This window comes from Amblyomma americanum, chromosome 5 (genome assembly GCF_052857255.1).
Source record: "Amblyomma americanum isolate KBUSLIRL-KWMA chromosome 5, ASM5285725v1, whole genome shotgun sequence".
NCBI classification, from domain to species: Eukaryota; Metazoa; Arthropoda; class Arachnida; order Ixodida; family Ixodidae; genus Amblyomma; species Amblyomma americanum.
In genome coordinates this window covers 207,424,270-207,442,562 of record NC_135501.1, presented here as the reverse complement: position 1 = coordinate 207,442,562, position 18,293 = coordinate 207,424,270, and the positions used below count along the sequence as shown (strand labels likewise).

Here is an 18,293-nt window from a genome sequence, read left to right as displayed (position 1 = left end):
AAGCAAGTTCTGCCACATCGCAACTGCCCACATCGGCACTGGTCTTCTCATCGGTAGAAAAACGTTCAGATATACTGCTGAAATTTTGTGCACTTCAGTTTGGAAGCATTACTAATCTGAAAAAATTTTCATAACAATCCACCAAAATAAAAACTTTGTTGGAAGCTGTCCCCACCCCCTCCCTCCTCCTTGAGGAGCAATTCAAACAAACTCACAGTAAAATTGTGCCGAAACTACTTTGAGGGTATAAGTTCCCATATTGCCAGTCAAGATACAACAAGCACAAAGGAACAAGCAGTGGCTGCTAAGAAAACACAGTAACTGGTTTCTGTTCTTGAAGTAAAGTTTAACAACAACAATAAACAATAAAATTTAGACCCCTTATTTCCAGCCAGCTTCATTTAAAAATCTATGCTGATCAGTATAAACTGCTTCTTAGGTGCCAGTGGTAGGAAATACAGTGCCTGGATGTTTACACGACGAGGCATTGAAAGAAAAAAAAATTCCTGGAGGATTAAAAATTCTTTAGATGTGCAGAGTCACACTCAAAGTAACAAATTTCTAGAGGAAGACATCCCAGGTTATAAAAGTAGAAACCACACTTTATTCCACACGAGAGGAGGCAGTCTCGAAAGGAAACAAAACGCATTTGTAAGAAAAAATAAAAACATAGCACAGCAATAAATATGCTACAAACTACAATATTCCTAGTGCAAAAGAGAAGGCAAAGACAAACAGACATTATCTTACAGCCAGGGAGACGGTCCGACACGTGTCCCTCTTTTTGTGCAGATGTCGGACAAACTTTTCTGATGCAATGAGAACCCATCAGTTGCCTCTTGCATGTAGAGATCACTGCCACTACAACCGCTGCTGCAGATTTTGACTGGAATGCCCAAGCAGCAAAGAAAGCATGCGTGGAAATAAACAAACAGCATGTCACACCTAAGCCTAATTTGCCTTAAGCCCAATAGAACAAGGCCTAATCCAGTCTTGTCTCTTATGTTACCTGCAGGACACAGAGACACAGACTACGCACACACTGTAGAGGCCTCCTAAGCATTTGAGCAGACAGCACAATGCATTTATCAGCTTGTACTGGCTCAAACTCAAACGACTGACGACAACAGCTTTAGAGACTGATTGAAAGAGGTAAAGTCAGGTAAAACATAAGCCCCACTTTTGTAATATTTGAGAGAGAGAGCTATTTAGTCAATCATATATCTTGTACAAGCACTGGAACTGATCCATGCCTGTATTATACATGATGCATGCTTGATTGGCCCCTGCCTTCTGAAGTACCATGCTCAAACACATAGCACTCAGAGAAACTTGCAACATAAACAGACTCTCTTGAGAAAGTCAATCGAGCAAGTTATAGATTGGCAATAAACGTTTGCATGGCAGAAAACAAGTCCTGAACAGGCAAGGACCTGGCAACAACAACAAAAAAAAATAGTACTACAATAGATTCCTTTTTAAAAGAAGGCCAATCATGAGCAGACAACATGCAAAAGCTGTTGAATTGTGCATGGATATCTGTATGGAAAGCACAAACTTATAAGGTAAAAGTATAATGAAGCAATGAATTGTTAACAGGCAAGATAAACAGTTTACCCCTGTAGAACAGCGTGCAGAGCATTAAGCAATTTACCGAACTCACTTTAAAGGTTGTAATGACACAGAAAAGACACGCACAGGCATATGACACAAGTTTTCTATAGCATAAATCTCACAAAACAAATGCACCATTTCTTAAGGCACTCTTATCGAGACCATGTTAAGTAAACATATAGCATCAAGCTAATTTTTCCCCTGCAAACTAACAGATAGTTTCAGTAGACTTCCAGTTCTGCATAAAATGCCTAACAACTTTTAACACATTTTTTTCTGCATTAGACACTGTTTCATCAAGTGCTGCTGCGCAGAAATGGATGATCCAACTATATTTCTAAACGAATAGTATATCTGACACGTATCACAAGACAAATAGCGATGTCCTGCTTCAATGCTCCAAACTTGCATCGAGGATCAATTTTTAACACATTATGCCATCGGCAGTGATGAAACGACTATCCTTTCATAGTGATTCCAGGTTCCATGTCAAAACATCGGGAAAGGTATACACCTGCACATGAAGCCATCCGCATCACTCAAGAGTTCATTCACAACAGTCCTACAGTGACCCTGACTGACAGCTGCATTAGCTGCCATAGAACAATGCTCAATCAACAGCAAAGCCCAACAATTATTATTGTACTAAAGTTGCACAACTGAGACGGGTGCAGTGGAAATTTTACGAACTTGTTTTCAACACACAAACAATGCTGTCTTAAAGAAAAAAGAAAAAGTGGGAGCGAATGAGCAGCAGTAGCTTTCTGTATTATTTCATACCTTTGCATTTATCGTGAGCATGCACCAAAGGCACCCACTCACTCACTCTGTAAAGCCCACAAATGATCGTTGCTTACAGTTTATCTAGCAATCTCCTTTCCTGCCCACTACTTCACCATTTATTTACAAGTTTCACAACATAACCACCTGAAGTTACGCATCATCATCCATACTATTCTTGTTCCTCAATTGTACAACTTTAGCACATGGAGCATGGAAGTTTTTCCAACTGGCCCAACCATTGTGAGTTGGCCTCCTCCTTCCTGGCCCCCAAAAGTGCAGATTTCCAATATAAGGCATAAGAAGATAAAAAAATCTTGGTTCACAAAACTGCCACCGGAGTTCGGTATCAGCCGAAGTGCTTCAACCGTGGGGCTGAGAAGAAACTTGTGTGCTGAAGACGCCGAGCCAAGAGAGTTGCCGATAGTAGATTCACAGGTTGCAACATCTTCTCAGAAGGTTAAGTCTCAGCAGAGAGCTTCGATTCATGCCGCTCACAACGCTCATTGCTGCTCAACTTTGCGTTTTCTCAGCTCCGCGTTGTCACCTTGCTGCTGCTCAGTGTCGTCCAGAATTACGTCATCATCCTGCAATCCAGAGGAACAATGTGCCGTTGGAAAAGCAAGCTGTACAGAGCAACATATGGGCAAGCTGCCTTATTAGTTTCAAGTGTTTCCCGCTGTCTTGGCAGTTTTAAGGGGTGAAGCGGCTTTCAAATCATAAAAAGTGATCAAAAAATTGGAATTTTAAAAATAATTATATCTGCTCGCATGCCTGATTTTCTATACTGTCCCAAAGTTTTACAGCTGAAGTACACAGAGAAGTACTAAGGGAAAAATTGCTTCGTGAACCACAGTTGCACTGTGTATTGAGGAAATGTTAAAGAAAACGGAGTTTTTCTTTGTTCTGGTTTTTCTGATTAGACGTTACCTTGTGCAGCAGATTTCTTCCCGACTGTTTTGTCTATTTCAACCCTGTTTGTTTTTTGCACTCACAGGAATCCACACTATGTTGCGACATTCTCGCTTCTTCCTTTTACTAGATTATAGACTTTTGTGTGACATCTTGCTCACAGTTTAGACATGTCTGTGGCTACTTTGTAAAAAATAAAAAAAAAAGTGTCGACAGAAAGAAAAAAACAATTAAGAATGTCATCACGTATAACATGCGTTTAGAAATGTAGTGAATCTTGAATCAGTCGTCTATCACAATTTGGCTAAACCACAGGCATTTTGCAGAATACAGAAGATAAATATTTGTGTAAAGAAAAGTTCTCCATATATAATGCTGAAATTTTGTGCACCGAAGTTTGAAATCATTAATAACGTGCGAAAAATGTTCCATCAGAATTTGTCAAGAAACAAGAAAGTTGGTGCTAAAAGCTGCACCCCCCTTAGATACTGAGGACAAACCAATCCAATTCGTATTCTAACTAAAAACTGACTGACTCTCTCTTTATGGCAGTTGTGATGTCCATCTGGCAGGAAATATTGCTGAGAAAATTTTTTTCACACCACTCTATTTTAACTCCCAACAATGAAAATGACTCCGTGATCACTACTTGGAAGTGAATGGCATTTAGCCTATACTTAGAGATCTGCACAAAAAGCTTTCTTTAAGCACCACAGTTTTCCTGCAAAAACACCTGGCAGTGACAATATCTGCACAGTAGAATCTCAATGATACGATCATGGACGATACGATTTCGGTAATTTTAGTACGATACGAATTTGTAAGCTTCCCCGGCTGAGGTGCACACTGTGTACGATGTTCAGAAATTCAGATGATCTAGACACCCTCCCGCAACACTACAGATGACACAAACGTGGCAGCTGTGACTGCACTAGCTAGCATTAAACACTGCCCTTGCCAGTCATGCAGTACGTGCAGCAAAAAACAGCGGGGGTGCGTGATCCACATACTGCAGACGCCATGACTGCCAGGTGCGCAACACGTGCTGCGATCACCGAGAGGTGGCACTCTGCTGTAAGTAAATCCCACCACCCATAAACAGATTATGCAAATGTATTTCTCATGATTCAACATGCTGCTTTGGCTTGTTTTCTGACATGAATTTCGAGCGACACGAATATCTTTCAGGACACCATATCATCAAGATTCCACTGTATTTAATTTTTTTCTAGCTTATAAAGCCCTGTTTTAAATGAGCTTTTATAAATTTAAAAACCGGAAAAAACTTAATCATAAAAAATCATCTGACGGTTCTCGCAAGATACTGTTATAGAAAGATCAGGACTCCATGAAAAATTCAATCAGTGAAAAAGAAGGAACAAAAGAGAATCGGAGAAGTTTACAAGTTGTCCCGGCAAAAATTTCAGAGTTCTTGTGTTTTGTCTTTTGCATTAATTTGACAACTGTGCAGCAACTACACTCAGCGACAGGTTTTTTTTGGCAATGAAGAGAAGGCTACAGGAGTGGAAAGTTTGTAACTGTGTCATTCCGCCAGATAGCTAGGCTGCACAACTGTGCGCTTATCTGCCTGGAAATTTGCTCTCGGCATTGTAGCTTCATTCCGTCACTGGTGCAGCTAGCGCCGCCTTTGGAAGCTTCTTATAACAAGATGTGCCTAGCAAATTTGTTGTAATAAAAAAGACTGTATGTGTTGATTTTGTGGGCACTCGCCTTGCCCTGTGCCCTCGGGTTTGTTTCCCCATGATGCGTCCTCCCTAGTTGCCTTAAATAACATGAAAAGACTCCTGCGTTGCAGCGACACTAGTGCTAGTGCATGGTTGTTGCAGGTGCGTGGGGAGACAGCTCTTTGCCTCTTCTGCCTCAGCCTCTGGAATTTGTTGCATGCTGACGAGGCAAGGCCTTGAGGAAACGTTTCTCAAGGGGTCGTCCCGTGCGGCCTCAGAGTTTCTCCTCTGCCCTAGAGTGGGTAAACATTCACTCATAACCTTGTTGGTGAGTAGGACGACCTCAATTCCTTAGCGTATTTTGTTGTTAGCTGGCGTTATTGCTGTAGTAGAAATAAACGCCATTTTGTGTCAGCCATTGTCGTTGTTCCTTTCTTTTCACACAGCAAGGCCCGCTGTGGTCGGCATCCGCTCAGTAGCGCTTGCGATCATATGGTGGGGTCAGCATTTGAACGGACAGTCGCGGCTAAACAAGGTAAACACATTTATACCTCTATTTCAACCCAACAACTTTCGAATTATGAAAGCAGGTAGTAATGTTAGAAATATGTATCAAATAATGAATATTGCCAATATGGTATGTTTTAAGTCAACTGAAACCAGGGACCAAAATCTGCTGCGTAGGAAGAGGGGGCGTGTTCTGGCTTTGTAGCTTCCGCTCTATTGACGAAAAATGTTTTCGCGTCTCAGGCGAGTGGGCAATGTTGTTTTTAGTTCTTTTTGTTAGCCCATTCTATTCCTTGCGATGTGCGCTAACTCGACGTGCAGCTGCCCACTTGAAGTGAATTGGCAACAAAGTGGACACCGTTGCGACTGTTTCACCTTGCTCTAGAGGCTGAAATATGTGCCAGCTGCTGGCTTCAAGGACACAATCTGGAATCTGGACTCTTGCTAAACCCACACAAAGCAGGAATTAACCATTACACATCCGGACATGACCCAGTTCCAACGGAATGATTCCTTCCCTGCTCCTTCTGTGGTTTATCTCCCCGCTGCTCTTCATACGACTGCCACTTCCAAAGGTGATTCAGCAATACGAACGCCAACATGAGCACAACGAGTTAAAAATCGCCCTGAACATTTCCCAGATCTAGACAAGCCAACTCGCTGCATGTTACTGCGATGGATGGCACACTCATGCATTCGTCACCTAGTCGCAAGGTGTGTATAGCCTCGATAATCTCCTGGTTAGTCTGCTTTGAATGTACCGCTAAAATGCGCTTTGCCAAAAGGAATGGGTAAGAACCTTCACATCCCTTGCAATGTACAGCCAAGTTAGAACCCCTACCAGTATCCAAAGACCCCTCATGCTCCCATAATCTTATACTGATAATCCTTCCAGCCTTGAATCCGTGTATTGAATACCGTTATCTTGCAGTTAGGTTTATGTGGGTCAAACTGTACTTGAGCTAGTACTGGCATTCCTGTTCATTCCATCTGCCTCACTGGGCTTTGGTTGAAACTTGTTTCAATTTTGTGCGTGAGGAACTAAACTCTTTCTGCCTGCTGAATGTCTAGCTTCCGTCTCGGTCGTGGAGGTTGCCCAAAGTGATATTTTATGCTGTAACCAACAGTTCATTCACTTAAAATGAAAATTCCTAATTTCAGGCCCTCTGCTCCTGCAGCAGCTTGAAAGCTGTCAATTTAGGAAAAGCAAGACAATTTTGGTTCTTAAACACTCTGAAGCTTTGTAAAAATCCCCCTTTTGCCAAATGTTACCCCTAAAAGTACGTGAAAAAGAGAAAGTTCCCCGAATGGAACATCACTGGGTGTCTGCCAGGAGTGAGTCGCCCTCTTTCCCCAATGTTTTGAACAACCCGCCATGACGTACGCCTCCGCAGTAGGCCGCTCGTCGCCCTAGGCTGGCAGCCAATATCTGACTGCACCACCGCTACATGCCCTTCAACCGACAGTGCCTTCTGCGTTTACACTGCAGAGAAGCTGATCATGTCTATCATCGATGCCCTCACTGTGAGCAGGGGCTTTGAGGCTTTTGGTGGAGTGATCTCTGCCCGATGTACGGCAAGCAGCCTAGCTAAATTGTGGACTTTCTGCATCATTTGGCATCACTGGAGTGGTATCAGCATCACAAATTTCGCTTGCTGCCACTGCGCTGGTCCAGTTTGCCGCTTCACAGCGTTCAACCGGGAAGTACAACCTTCGGCATTGTGATGCTCACTTCCACCCTAGTGACAGAGTGTGGGTCTGGAACCCAGTCCGATGCTGCAGTACTAGTGGGACACTCCTAAAACGCTACTGCGGTCCGCACGAGATGGATCGCTGTTTAGAAGATGTAAATTACAAGGTGCTCCCAACTGTAATTCAACCATCATGACGACGGCCTCCTTCACTGTGAAGTCATTCACACGGTTTGACCTTTAAGCATACGGTGACCGATAGTACCACACACTCTTTTTCACTTTTTATTTTTCAGACTTGGTGGGATCCAGAAAATTGTCGAAATAATCGAACCGTCCAATAAATCCGTGAACTTGAAAAAAATCTTTCTACGAAAAACAGGCTTTAAAAATCGCAAAATTCGCCGCTTACCATGTTCCGCTTTCAAGCGATAGTATTTGACTTTATCTCAGCCACAGTCATGCTTTCCTCAAATCTGCAAAGCCTTGTGGTGTCACGATCAAGTCACTCTCATGTCGCGGTACCAGACAGTGTGATGCAGCCGCAGGCCATGTCGCAAACAAATGCACATGCCGCATGAAGCAAGAACTGCCAGATACCATGGGCAACGATACTCATGGAGACCGAGAGGTAACCCACGGGAAGGCGCGAGCAATAGAGTCTCTGCATTCACATCCCCCCCCCCCCCTCCCCTGCACCGGCGGTTGCACAGTCCAGGCTGTGGCTTCTGAACGCAACTGCGCGCTTTGTAGGCCATCTCAATGGCAACACAGAGTGTGCCATTATCTTAAGTGGCAGCCATGAAGAACAAACAGCCAAGTCTATCCAAGCCAGCCCGCCCAACTGCCTCCTTTTAAATCCGAGATTGTGCTTTTCAGAAGCAGAGGAGAATCTGTTAGTTACAACAGCGGTGCCCACTCGCGTCTATATCAAGCCAAAAAAAAAAAACTAATTTTTTCAGTTGAAAGACGAGATCTCCACAGTATTGTTGGCGTCTATTTCATTAAAAAAAAAAAAATCAAACTTTGACTCTAGAACTCTACACATTCCTATGAGGTGTGTAAAGGTTCCTCAGTGAGGTCTGAAATATCCTGCAAGCCCAAATCATTAGAGTCCAGAAAATCGGTTGGCTATTGTACGTATGTTTCAGTTGTATCTTGCCATGCATTGGTACAATGAGTCTTTCCGGAAGGGGAGCAATGCCGTGTGCTAACTCAACTTGCTGCAAACCTGCCAGAGGCAAATTGGCAACAAAGAAAAAGAGGACCCGCTGGCTCGCCAATGGATTCCATTGAGGCCGTTTTGCCTTGCTCTTGCCAAGTCTCTGCTCTTGTCCCCCCCGTGAACATCCCGCAAAAGTAATCTGATGTTTAAACTAAATACAGTAGCATAAGCCATACAACAACAGCTAGATGCCAGCACAGGAATATACAAGACCCACACTGCAAGTCTTCAACTACATTTTAAGTTGTTGCGTCTGCCCATACAGTGAAATTAGGAGATTACATATGACAACACTTCTCCGTAGTACTAGGGTTGACATTAGCATGCCTTTGGCATACTTAGAATAAGTAACGTACAGCATAGCGTAAATAAGAAGTATGACAACCTGCAGCTACAAGGAAAAGTCTCTACTCACGGACTTGTTGCTGCCTTCAGACTCGTTACCCTCTTCCTCTTCTTCCTGTTCATTGTCAGATTCGGATGACTTCTTCACAGGTTTGTACGGGGGCAGTTTGGGAGGGAACACTGCGTCTATGATGAACACAATCAACTGCAAAAAGAAACATCGAAAGAAGGTGTAGGGAGGCACTGCGAAATGACCCACTACCTAGGCAGATGCGAGATGCAAAGGCAATGCTAGTCTGGTGAGAAGCGATGCTTGAATCGCACTTACAACAGCGAAAAGTTTGCAGTGCAATCAGTTCTCAGTTCAACATATCAGCTTATGTGTTTTCAGTATTTAAATGCCTGTACACCTTGTGGTCTACGAACTCCACATTCCTCTGGCCTTCACAGACAAGTCATAACACTGCTGCATTTCCAACTTTATAAGGAATGCTGCACGTTTTCTTCACTTCCTGCCGCCACCAGTGCAACATTTGAAAACTTAGTAAGATCACCACTCCTGAGAAGCAACTCCACTGAGGTTATGAACATTTTGAGAAGACAATGAGGCTTTTTGAGATTCCTATTTCTTACCTACCGATAATTTACCAGCATGATGAGCAAGATAGTAACAACATAGCACAATTGCTCTTCCACAATTGCCTGCTATGAAAATGTGGGCAGTAAAAATGGACTTGAATAAGACTTGGTACAAACACACTGTGAATATCGAATTGAATATAAAATATTTCCCACCGATGAAAAGCTGCTCGAAGAATGAAAAGGGCAAGTGTGCAAGTGAATTCTATTCACAGACCTTAAACATGAAATCCACAGTGCCATTTCCAAGTACAGGTAAATAAAAATGTGCCACACTGAGAAATATGCAAGTGAGGAATGCAGGAAAAGTCACTGCAATTTTTGTGGTCATGACAACAACTGCATGAAATTTAGTCCACGAAGAAAATATTAATTTTGATTATGCACTAATTGAAGAGTGAAAATGCACCACACTGGAACTATGCTGAGCTCCAGCAAAGACGTTAGGTGTTTCAGACTAAAAGAGGTGACAAATAGTAGTACATAATAGTTCTTTGAATTGAAAATGAATAAAACAACAAAGAATGCGAAATTCATATCTGAAATCTCAAGTATCCATGCACCCCTAGGAGGAGGAGGAGGAATACTATTTATAAAGGGTGACAAGGAGACCGATCCGATCCGATTCTCACAGGTCGGGTTTTCAGTCTAGGACTCTGGCAGCATCTGCTATCCTATCTCAACTATATGCTGTGCTATCAGCCGTGCTGATCAACCAGGCTAGAGCAGGCTACAGCAGCTTCCCATGAAGAAGTAGTCCATCTCTACGGTCTAGCATTTCCTTGTAACGAATTCAAAGACATACCTATGGACCTAAAGCGAACCTCACCTCCATTACTGATCCTAATTTCAGCCATGTGCTCTTCAAAAAAGCACAAAAAAATTTTAGCTTCGTTGTTTCAGCAGAAGCCAAGGAAGAGTCCTGTTTCACGGACCTGGTATGACAATTTTTGTGAACTGCCGCACCGATTAATGTACAAAACAGCCCTACATTGCCTAAATACTATCTAGAAACACTAGATATGTGGCAATCACCATGAGGCAATAACATCACACAATAGAGAGCTTCATAAGTTTTAGGCGTCAGAATGCGCACATGCAGAACGCAAGGCATTCCTTGTGCCTTGGGTTAACGTTAGCGATGAACGCCTTCTTGCAAAAATAGCATGCACCTCAACGCCGCTTTTAAGTTCAGGCAACATGGCGGCACTTATCGAAGTGCAGCTTCTCGCTTCACCACAGATTTGTCGTTCCTGCTACACCAAGTCTCACATTCAATAAAATGAGAGGCGCACGAAGCTTTCGCTTGGTCTGAAAATGTCCGCATCACAATATTTTAGCGATGAAATGTGCGAAACTTTCAGATTGCTCTAGGATTTTCAGAGCTGCTGGCTTAGTGAGTGCACGTCATTTGACACCAGAAAGTGCGGGAGGTTCAAACAGGTTAACAATTTTGGTCCAAGAAGGGGTTACAAAGGAATTTTCATTTGTTAACACATATTTATGCAGCAATTTTTATTTATGTGCATGTGAACAAAACAAAGTAATTACATTTGTGTGAGTTACCATTGCACATTTCAGCCAAGACAGTGCTGCAAGTGGCAAGCAATAAAAAAAAAAGTCACAAGTATTCCTTGTATATTGAGTTTGCTTCGGTTATTATATGTGAATTTCATGCTGCAAAAAAGTAACCAGATATATGAAACAAAAAATTCCAGGTTTATTTTTATTTTTAGCCTTCATCTTGCCAGTAATGGTGGGGCAGGGAAAACCGCTACTCTAAAAGTCACTGGTGTACGTGTCCATATCGTCTAGGTCTGCTATTTCCTTGGGGGCACCCTATTCTAACTAATTTGCATGCATCTTCCTAACCAGACTAAGCACAGCGCCAACAATGGTTGTTCCAATGGCAAAGAGTAAGTCTTCCTTACCAGACCAAGCACAGCGCCAACAATGATTGTTCCAATGGCAAAGAGTAAGTATGAGCCCCAGTATGGAATACCATAGTAGTCAACCAGTGTTGTATGAAGGGCCTGGAAAAGAAACAGAACTGTAAAAGATAGCAGCAACACATCTTGGAAACCAGGCACCTTAAGTTGCAACAACCACGGAAAAGTCCATGCAGTCGGGGTAGCATGAACTCCGCCTATCACCGTGAGAAATTTTTCATGGCGAACTCTCGTGTATACGACAGTGAAAGGACACTTTTATGCATCCGTCTGTTTACATTTTACACTTGCATGCTTGTGCATTTTTTAAATTCACGTATCCTGCAAACAGCTTCTACTTTTGTGTTCCATTCTCTCTTTCCACCCCCTACCTTTTTTTGACTGTAACCCTGCCTATCTAGACAATAGTCTACCCTCTCCTTTACTTTCCACAGGCTGCTGTTCTGATGCCTGGCTTGAAAGTAGAAGTTGCTGTGAATGCCACCATTTTTCCTTCCTTTTAAAGATCAATACACCACTATTACCACCCTGATCAAGCCCATTTGCTTGGTACCTCACACATATAACAATATCTTTGTAGTATTACACGCATCTGTATGGGCTCAGAAGATAATAGCACTGCATCTAATTTATCTACCCACAGTCTGCTGTGCCGCTGCTGAGAAAACACCTATCGCGGACAAACAGGGGTAATGGGTTCACCTAGCACAAGGAGGACAGGTCTATGCACTGTATGGTGCTGCAAAAAGGTCCTTTCCGAATGGCAAGGAACTGTCTTGTGTAGCAGCATGCTGCCAAAGTGGCACTTCATGAGGCGAAGTGCACTCACTAGAAGTGGCGATCAATTTGCCCTCAGGTGCCTGTGTTAGTGCACATGCTAAAACACAAGCACATTGTTCACCTTTATCTCAGCCAAAAATTAAAAAAAAAAAGAGAGAGAGAGGGGGGGGGGGGGGGGGTAAATGTATGTAAATGCTATGCTACAGCCATCTCCATACCCTCCCATCTCACTTCCTTGTTGGCAGCCTTTCAGGAACAGAACAAGAGGCAGGGAGGTAGTAAGAGCCAACACAATTAGACAGCATTACGTACCCTCACGGCCATGGACAACTTGAAGAACTGTGCCACCAGGGACATCCTGCAAAACACATTGTGAAAACCTTACTCTTCAATCTGTTTCATATACAGTTAATTGTTGAGATAGTGGCTGTAAGAGAGTGATAACAATTACAAAATAAGAAAAAAAATGCAACAAAAGGGAAAAAGGTGAAATGGAAACAGCACTACGTGTGGCAGCATACTCGCACAAGAAAAAATGAAATGAGGAAACAACTCCACACACTTATTCAGGCAGAACATTCGTAACGACACAAAAGGGAAAAATAAAATAAAAAATGCAGTGATCCCATATGGGTGAAATATAATGGGGAAAGTGGTTTCACTTTTTACGAGGCAGTGGATTCAGCAGAAAATCCAGTGGCAGCATTGTGGCAGTTGTCAGAGAAAAAGATCTGAATTGGTAGAAAAGGTGGCTACGTCACACGTGGAGTGGCATATTTTAAATGCGACTAAAACGTTAGAAAATTGGCGATTAGAAGGTCACAACATGACTCAAACGTCATTAGGACATGCAAGTACATAAGTAAATGAATTGCACTGAAAAGAAAATTGGGGTAATTACTCGTGAATCGAACCCCTGACAGTTGGCTTCGGACATGCTACGATTAGGCCATGCAGTTATGTTAATACGGCTTGGTTAAAGCAGGGCTTTACATGTATGTCGCGTGGTCTTTCACACAGATGACAGTGAAAGGGGAAAAAGGTTGTGTCTGCGTGGGAAGGATGAACTGTTGATGGGACCCATTAACGCTGTCGCATCGCACTCCTAAAGGCGGAGCTTAAGTGTCCCTCAAGTTTTTTTTCATGCAGAGGAGACAATGCCCGATATGGGTTAACTTCATTTTAACCAGCCATGTCAGTAGAGTCGAATGTGATAGCCAATATGAGAACAACGATGCCTAGGCAATGGAGGTGAGCTGGTGGAAGTGAGAATGACGTGATGATGAGGTATGAGACTCATAAAAGAGAAAGGCTTCTTTCCTTAAACACAGAACGCATTCATAGAGAGGGCCACAAACGGCTTGATAAGGTCTACGGCCCAACATACTCTACACAAGTTAAAACACAATGAGCTCACCAAAAGAGCAATAAGATTTCTAAGTATGCACACAGCTCGCACTGAAACAACTATAAATTAGACGACAGATGCAACTAACAGGTGCTCATGAGATTAGTAAATCGCACCGACCAAAAATAATGATTGAATGACGTTTCCGCTCCCACACAGGAGCCTTGTTCATAATGAGGCAAAACGTTGTGGCGGTGCCTCTTATATATGGTGTATATATGATCCCAGGCATCTCACGTAGATAGGTGGAAAACTTCCGCCATTGCGGCGGTTTGAATAATCAGTGACTCAAGATAGAGCCGTGATTTCTTGTCTTTCTCTCTGACGACCACAGGTGCCTCTGCCCAGTTGATATTGTGGCTGGCAGATAATGAATGCTCGGCAAGTACACTTTGTTCTGCACGCCCATTCTTCACATCATTCATATGCTCACGTAATCTGCGTGCATAATCTCCTGTTTCGCCAATGTATACTGATTGGCAGTCGGCACATGGAACCTTATACATAACGCCTGGGAATTTTTCTTTCTTCAACCTGTCCTTGACATTGACAAGTTGGCTCCTCAGTTTTTGAGATGGTACATGAGCAGTGTGCACACCAAAGGAGCGTAATATATGTGCATGTTAGAGTCCACCTGCCATGCGTAGGAGACTGTGCAGACTAAGTGAACGACATGTTTACGAGTGGTGGTGCACTACTTCGCAGCAGGCCTTCGAAGTGCTTTGTTCATGCGGAGTTTCGCTGTTAACTTAACCAGTGATGAAACACTCGTGCTTTCAAAACACAATCCTGACCTACCTTTTCAATTCCTGGAATAATTACTTAAAAACAGGTCGCAACACTATGCAAATATTTGAGGGACTACCTGTTGTTTTCCTTGGTCCTGACTGGACGTGAGAGCTCTACCTTTCACAGTGGTGCAAATGACTTGTGCGATAAAGTATAGGGCTCCTTAATGTGCGCTCACACCGCAAACCACATGAGCGTTTTTTGTATTTTGACTCCATTGAAATACAACCGCTATGGTCGGAATCAAGCCCACAACCTTTGTAACAGCAGCCTAATGTCAAAGCCATTCAGCCATCATGGTGGGTTGATGACATGGAACAGTTTGAATGGCATGGCAGCTGAATGGAAATGGATTGGAAGAATCAAACACTTTGAATAGGATAGTAGTAAAATAATCTATAGAAAAATGTAGAGCAAAGTGAAATGCTTGTCTTATAAAAAATAGCTGCAAGTATAACGTGCTTCCGAATATTTAGTGTTTCCACAAATATCTTGATTGTCTGCTGTGAGCACAACTTTGCTGTTTCTGCACTTGCTTTGCTGCTCACAAAAACTGCGCACTCAATACAAATGCCACATCTTGACCTCACTTCTTGACATTTATGTGCATTTTTCTTGAAGTGCAATTGGCAAAAGCTAGGTTGTTATTGTTATGACTGAGAAGTTAGAATACTGAAATAGAAAAAAAGTGTGATGAAAAAAGTTGCTTTAACAGAACACCAGCATGAGGTATGAAAATGGGCTATTGCAGTTATCCACACTGATGAACAAAACACTCTATGAAGAGACACTGTGACCCTGCAAGAAAATGCTTCCTGAATCAATATGCAAGACAATGGATGCAAAAAAAAAAAAAAACAGGGACATGCTTGATGTGCTGCATATGTTCATCATTTGCCTTGCATGCATTGTCTTGTTCCACACACTTAGAACCAACACATTTCACTGACTAACCCTACCTTCCAAGGAAGTCCTTCAAGAAAACAGGCGCTATACTTGTATCAGGGCATTTGTGCCGTTATTTATAACGATTTCATCTGTACACAGCCTGGGCAGTCAAAACATGAGAAGTTGTCAGAAAAAAACGAACTGTCTTGTTTATTTGTGCAGCGAATTGCTTATTTCAGAGGCATTGTGCAACATATGACAATACCAGCCAGTGGAATCGTGCATCGCAAGCATGCAAGTTTTCTCCAGCTTTCATTTAGCGCAAACAATAAACTTAAAGCCAAGTGCCTACTCTACAAGAAGCAAGATGAAAAAACGAGACTCACTGTATCGACTGAGGAGCCTTCCAGGAGGACACTGGCTCTATGCTCTGCCACCTCTTTTCTTCAACAAAGTTAATGAACGACTCCTTGTCCCTTGAACCACGGTACTGCCTGAACACGCCGTCTTTAACACTGCACAGAAAGGAATTAAAAAAACACACGCAGACAAGTCAAAACTCATGCAAAGTACAAGTAACATGGCTTGGCAAACACGTGCACACTTAGCCTAGCAACATACTGCATTGTTGTACAAGCCGTACCTATCTTTACGTTTTCTTTCCCCAGGACGTCTTGCACGGGTGTCTAAAGTTACACAGATTGGTTGACAAGGCCCTAGTAAGTGTTACAAGGCATAAAACAGACTAACTGATTACACACAGAACAAAGTAAACAGCAGACATATTGAAAGTGCGCCGAATTGGCCGAACAGTACAGGTAAATAATGATGCACAAGAACGTCTGGTTACTACCCCTACAGTAAGAATGAAAAAAACATTCGTCGCTCACATTCCTACAGGGCATATGCACATGAACTAATCAGTATAAAGCAACCCTTAAGAAATACCTGTCACCTTGCAACAATGTTTAATGCACCCCTTCATGACGACGTCTCGCCCTCTAGCTAAGCAAGGGTACGAAAGATAAAAATAAGCTGACTTACTGATAAATTGTCGGCAGCGCTGTCACCATGAACCTCCCACTGAGCCCTGGAAATGAAACATGAGCCTCCCGTAAGCGGATCTTTCCGAAGAATATCTTCGAAAGAAATACGATCCTGCTAGTAACAATCGCGCAGGTGGCTCTTCTTTTTTAATTTCTTTAAACTTCTCGCTCGTCACCTGGATTCGCAGTGACGTCAACGTGGGCAACTCTAACGCCCAGATCTTTGCTCCAAGCCGAGAACTCCTTCCAGATAGGTCCAAGTGCCTTGCACGCAGGGCACCAGGGCGCGAAGCTGGAAAATAAAGAACGAGGTACGCGTTTTGCGAACTGGCAGTTTAAAGCCAACCTTGCCAAAATGGGAACACGTTGCTTGCTTGCAATCGCCCTTAAGTCGGCGTTTTGGAAATGCAGCATTAAATGAGGAGTGAGAGAAAACGGTGTACAGGTGGTATGAAACCCGTGCTCTCAAAAGAGCGTGGATCAGCGACGTAGTACACAAGACGCAGTTTTCAAAAAGACCCATTCAGCGTAGGCAACCCCGCCCCGGGGGAACTAGCAGTGTTCAGCGGTGTAAAAGTAGGAGAATGCAGAACACTCACAATTCGACCATCCATTCTCCTTCGAGCAGCTGGCTCCAGGAGTACTCATCAAGCTCGACAAGGTGCTGGCTGGCACTGACGCGAGCGTTTGACGCTACGAGCACGACAGCGAGCAGCAACGACGGCGCTGTCAGGATCGCCATTTTGAACCACGAGCGCGGCGGAATGAATGCCTCTCATGGCGGCCCGAAGATGTCGCCACCTGAGCAAGTAGAAAGCGCCATCTGTTCGGTATCACCAAATGTGAAATATGAGAAAGAGCGGCAAAAATTGAACTCCGAGATCTGAATTTTTATAGGTCTCGAAGGGGAGAGTTCGTGAAAACATGCATGTTGACATGTTGCTGTACGGCATGCAGGATTTTTTCAAAGACTTTTATACTGAGCCCGCAACAAAGTGCGTGCCGACTTTTTACTTTAGCCATACGCTGCGACGGCAGAGCTCGGCCAATATTCGAGTAAGTTTATTTTGCCGAGCATAAAAGGCTGTGCATACAGTATTGTTCGTTTTTATCGTGAAGAGTCTAAAAAATTTCCCCGCCTCAACCGCTGGCTCATTTGCGGTGAAGCTGCACACATAGCTTGCGTATTATGGTAACTTTTGTACCGTAGCAAGTTTGACAACGGTAATTACTGAGTTGAGCCGTGAATAATGCGAAAACGTAATCGTCTACGTAGAGATCGGCGAACCAAAACCCGCAGACGACGTTTTTTCGCTGAAGGGCGGCAGTGGCGCCATCTGTTTTCGGCAGTGGAAAGCGTCACGACAAGGCCGCTGAGACGAGCGTTGAAAACAATATTCTTTGAAAGGTAAAGCCTCGTTAAATCAGTTGTTCTGATATTTTTTCCGCTCAATTAGCCGAAAATGTTGTAAGCGCTTCAGTTGAAGCAGACGAAACGGCCGGAACGGCATATTCAAAGGGCCCGCGCTTCTTGCAACGCTCGCCTCGGCGGCCTTGTAATGACGCTTTCGACTGCCGAAAACAGATGGCGCCACTGCCACCCTTCAGCGATAAAACGTCGTCTGTGGGTTTTGGTTCGCCGATTTCGACGTAGACGATTACGTTTTCGCATTATGCACGGCTCAACTCAGTAAGTACCGTTGTCAAACTTGCTACGATACAAAAGTTATCGTAATACGGAAGCTCTGTGTGCAGTTTTATCGCAAATGAGCCAGCGGTTGAGGAGGGGAAACTTTTGAGTCTTCACGATAAAAACGCACAATACTGTATAGATAGGTAGTTTGTTATAAAGCAAGTTCATCATATACCCACAATGAGTACGTATTATATGCTATATAACAACCGACGATCGATGGAGAATGGACGTTCGTTGCCTTTATGAGCTCGATCATCACCAATGAGTTTTTAAGATCGGCTCAAACTGCTCCTGTAAAACACATTCACAGCTGTAATTATAACTTTCGTTAATTGGATA

General features: G+C 43.2%; 1 protein-coding gene across 1 annotated transcript; it reads right to left on the bottom strand.

The window, feature by feature from the left end:
• Window positions 1-581: 581 nt before the first annotated feature.
• LOC144133535 (thioredoxin-related transmembrane protein 1) lies at window positions 582-17,037 on the bottom strand. Its single transcript, XM_077666699.1, has 8 exons — window positions 16,858-17,037; window positions 16,435-16,550; window positions 16,257-16,302; window positions 15,599-15,727; window positions 12,440-12,485; window positions 11,330-11,431; window positions 8,830-8,964; window positions 582-2,981 (listed from the first exon to the last, which is right to left on the bottom strand). The coding sequence occupies exons 1-8, from the start codon at window positions 16,998-17,000 to the stop codon at window positions 2,898-2,900; spliced, it is 801 nt and encodes a 266-aa protein (XP_077522825.1). The 5' UTR covers window positions 17,001-17,037; the 3' UTR covers window positions 582-2,897.
• Between the last annotated feature and the right edge of the window lie 1,256 nt (window positions 17,038-18,293).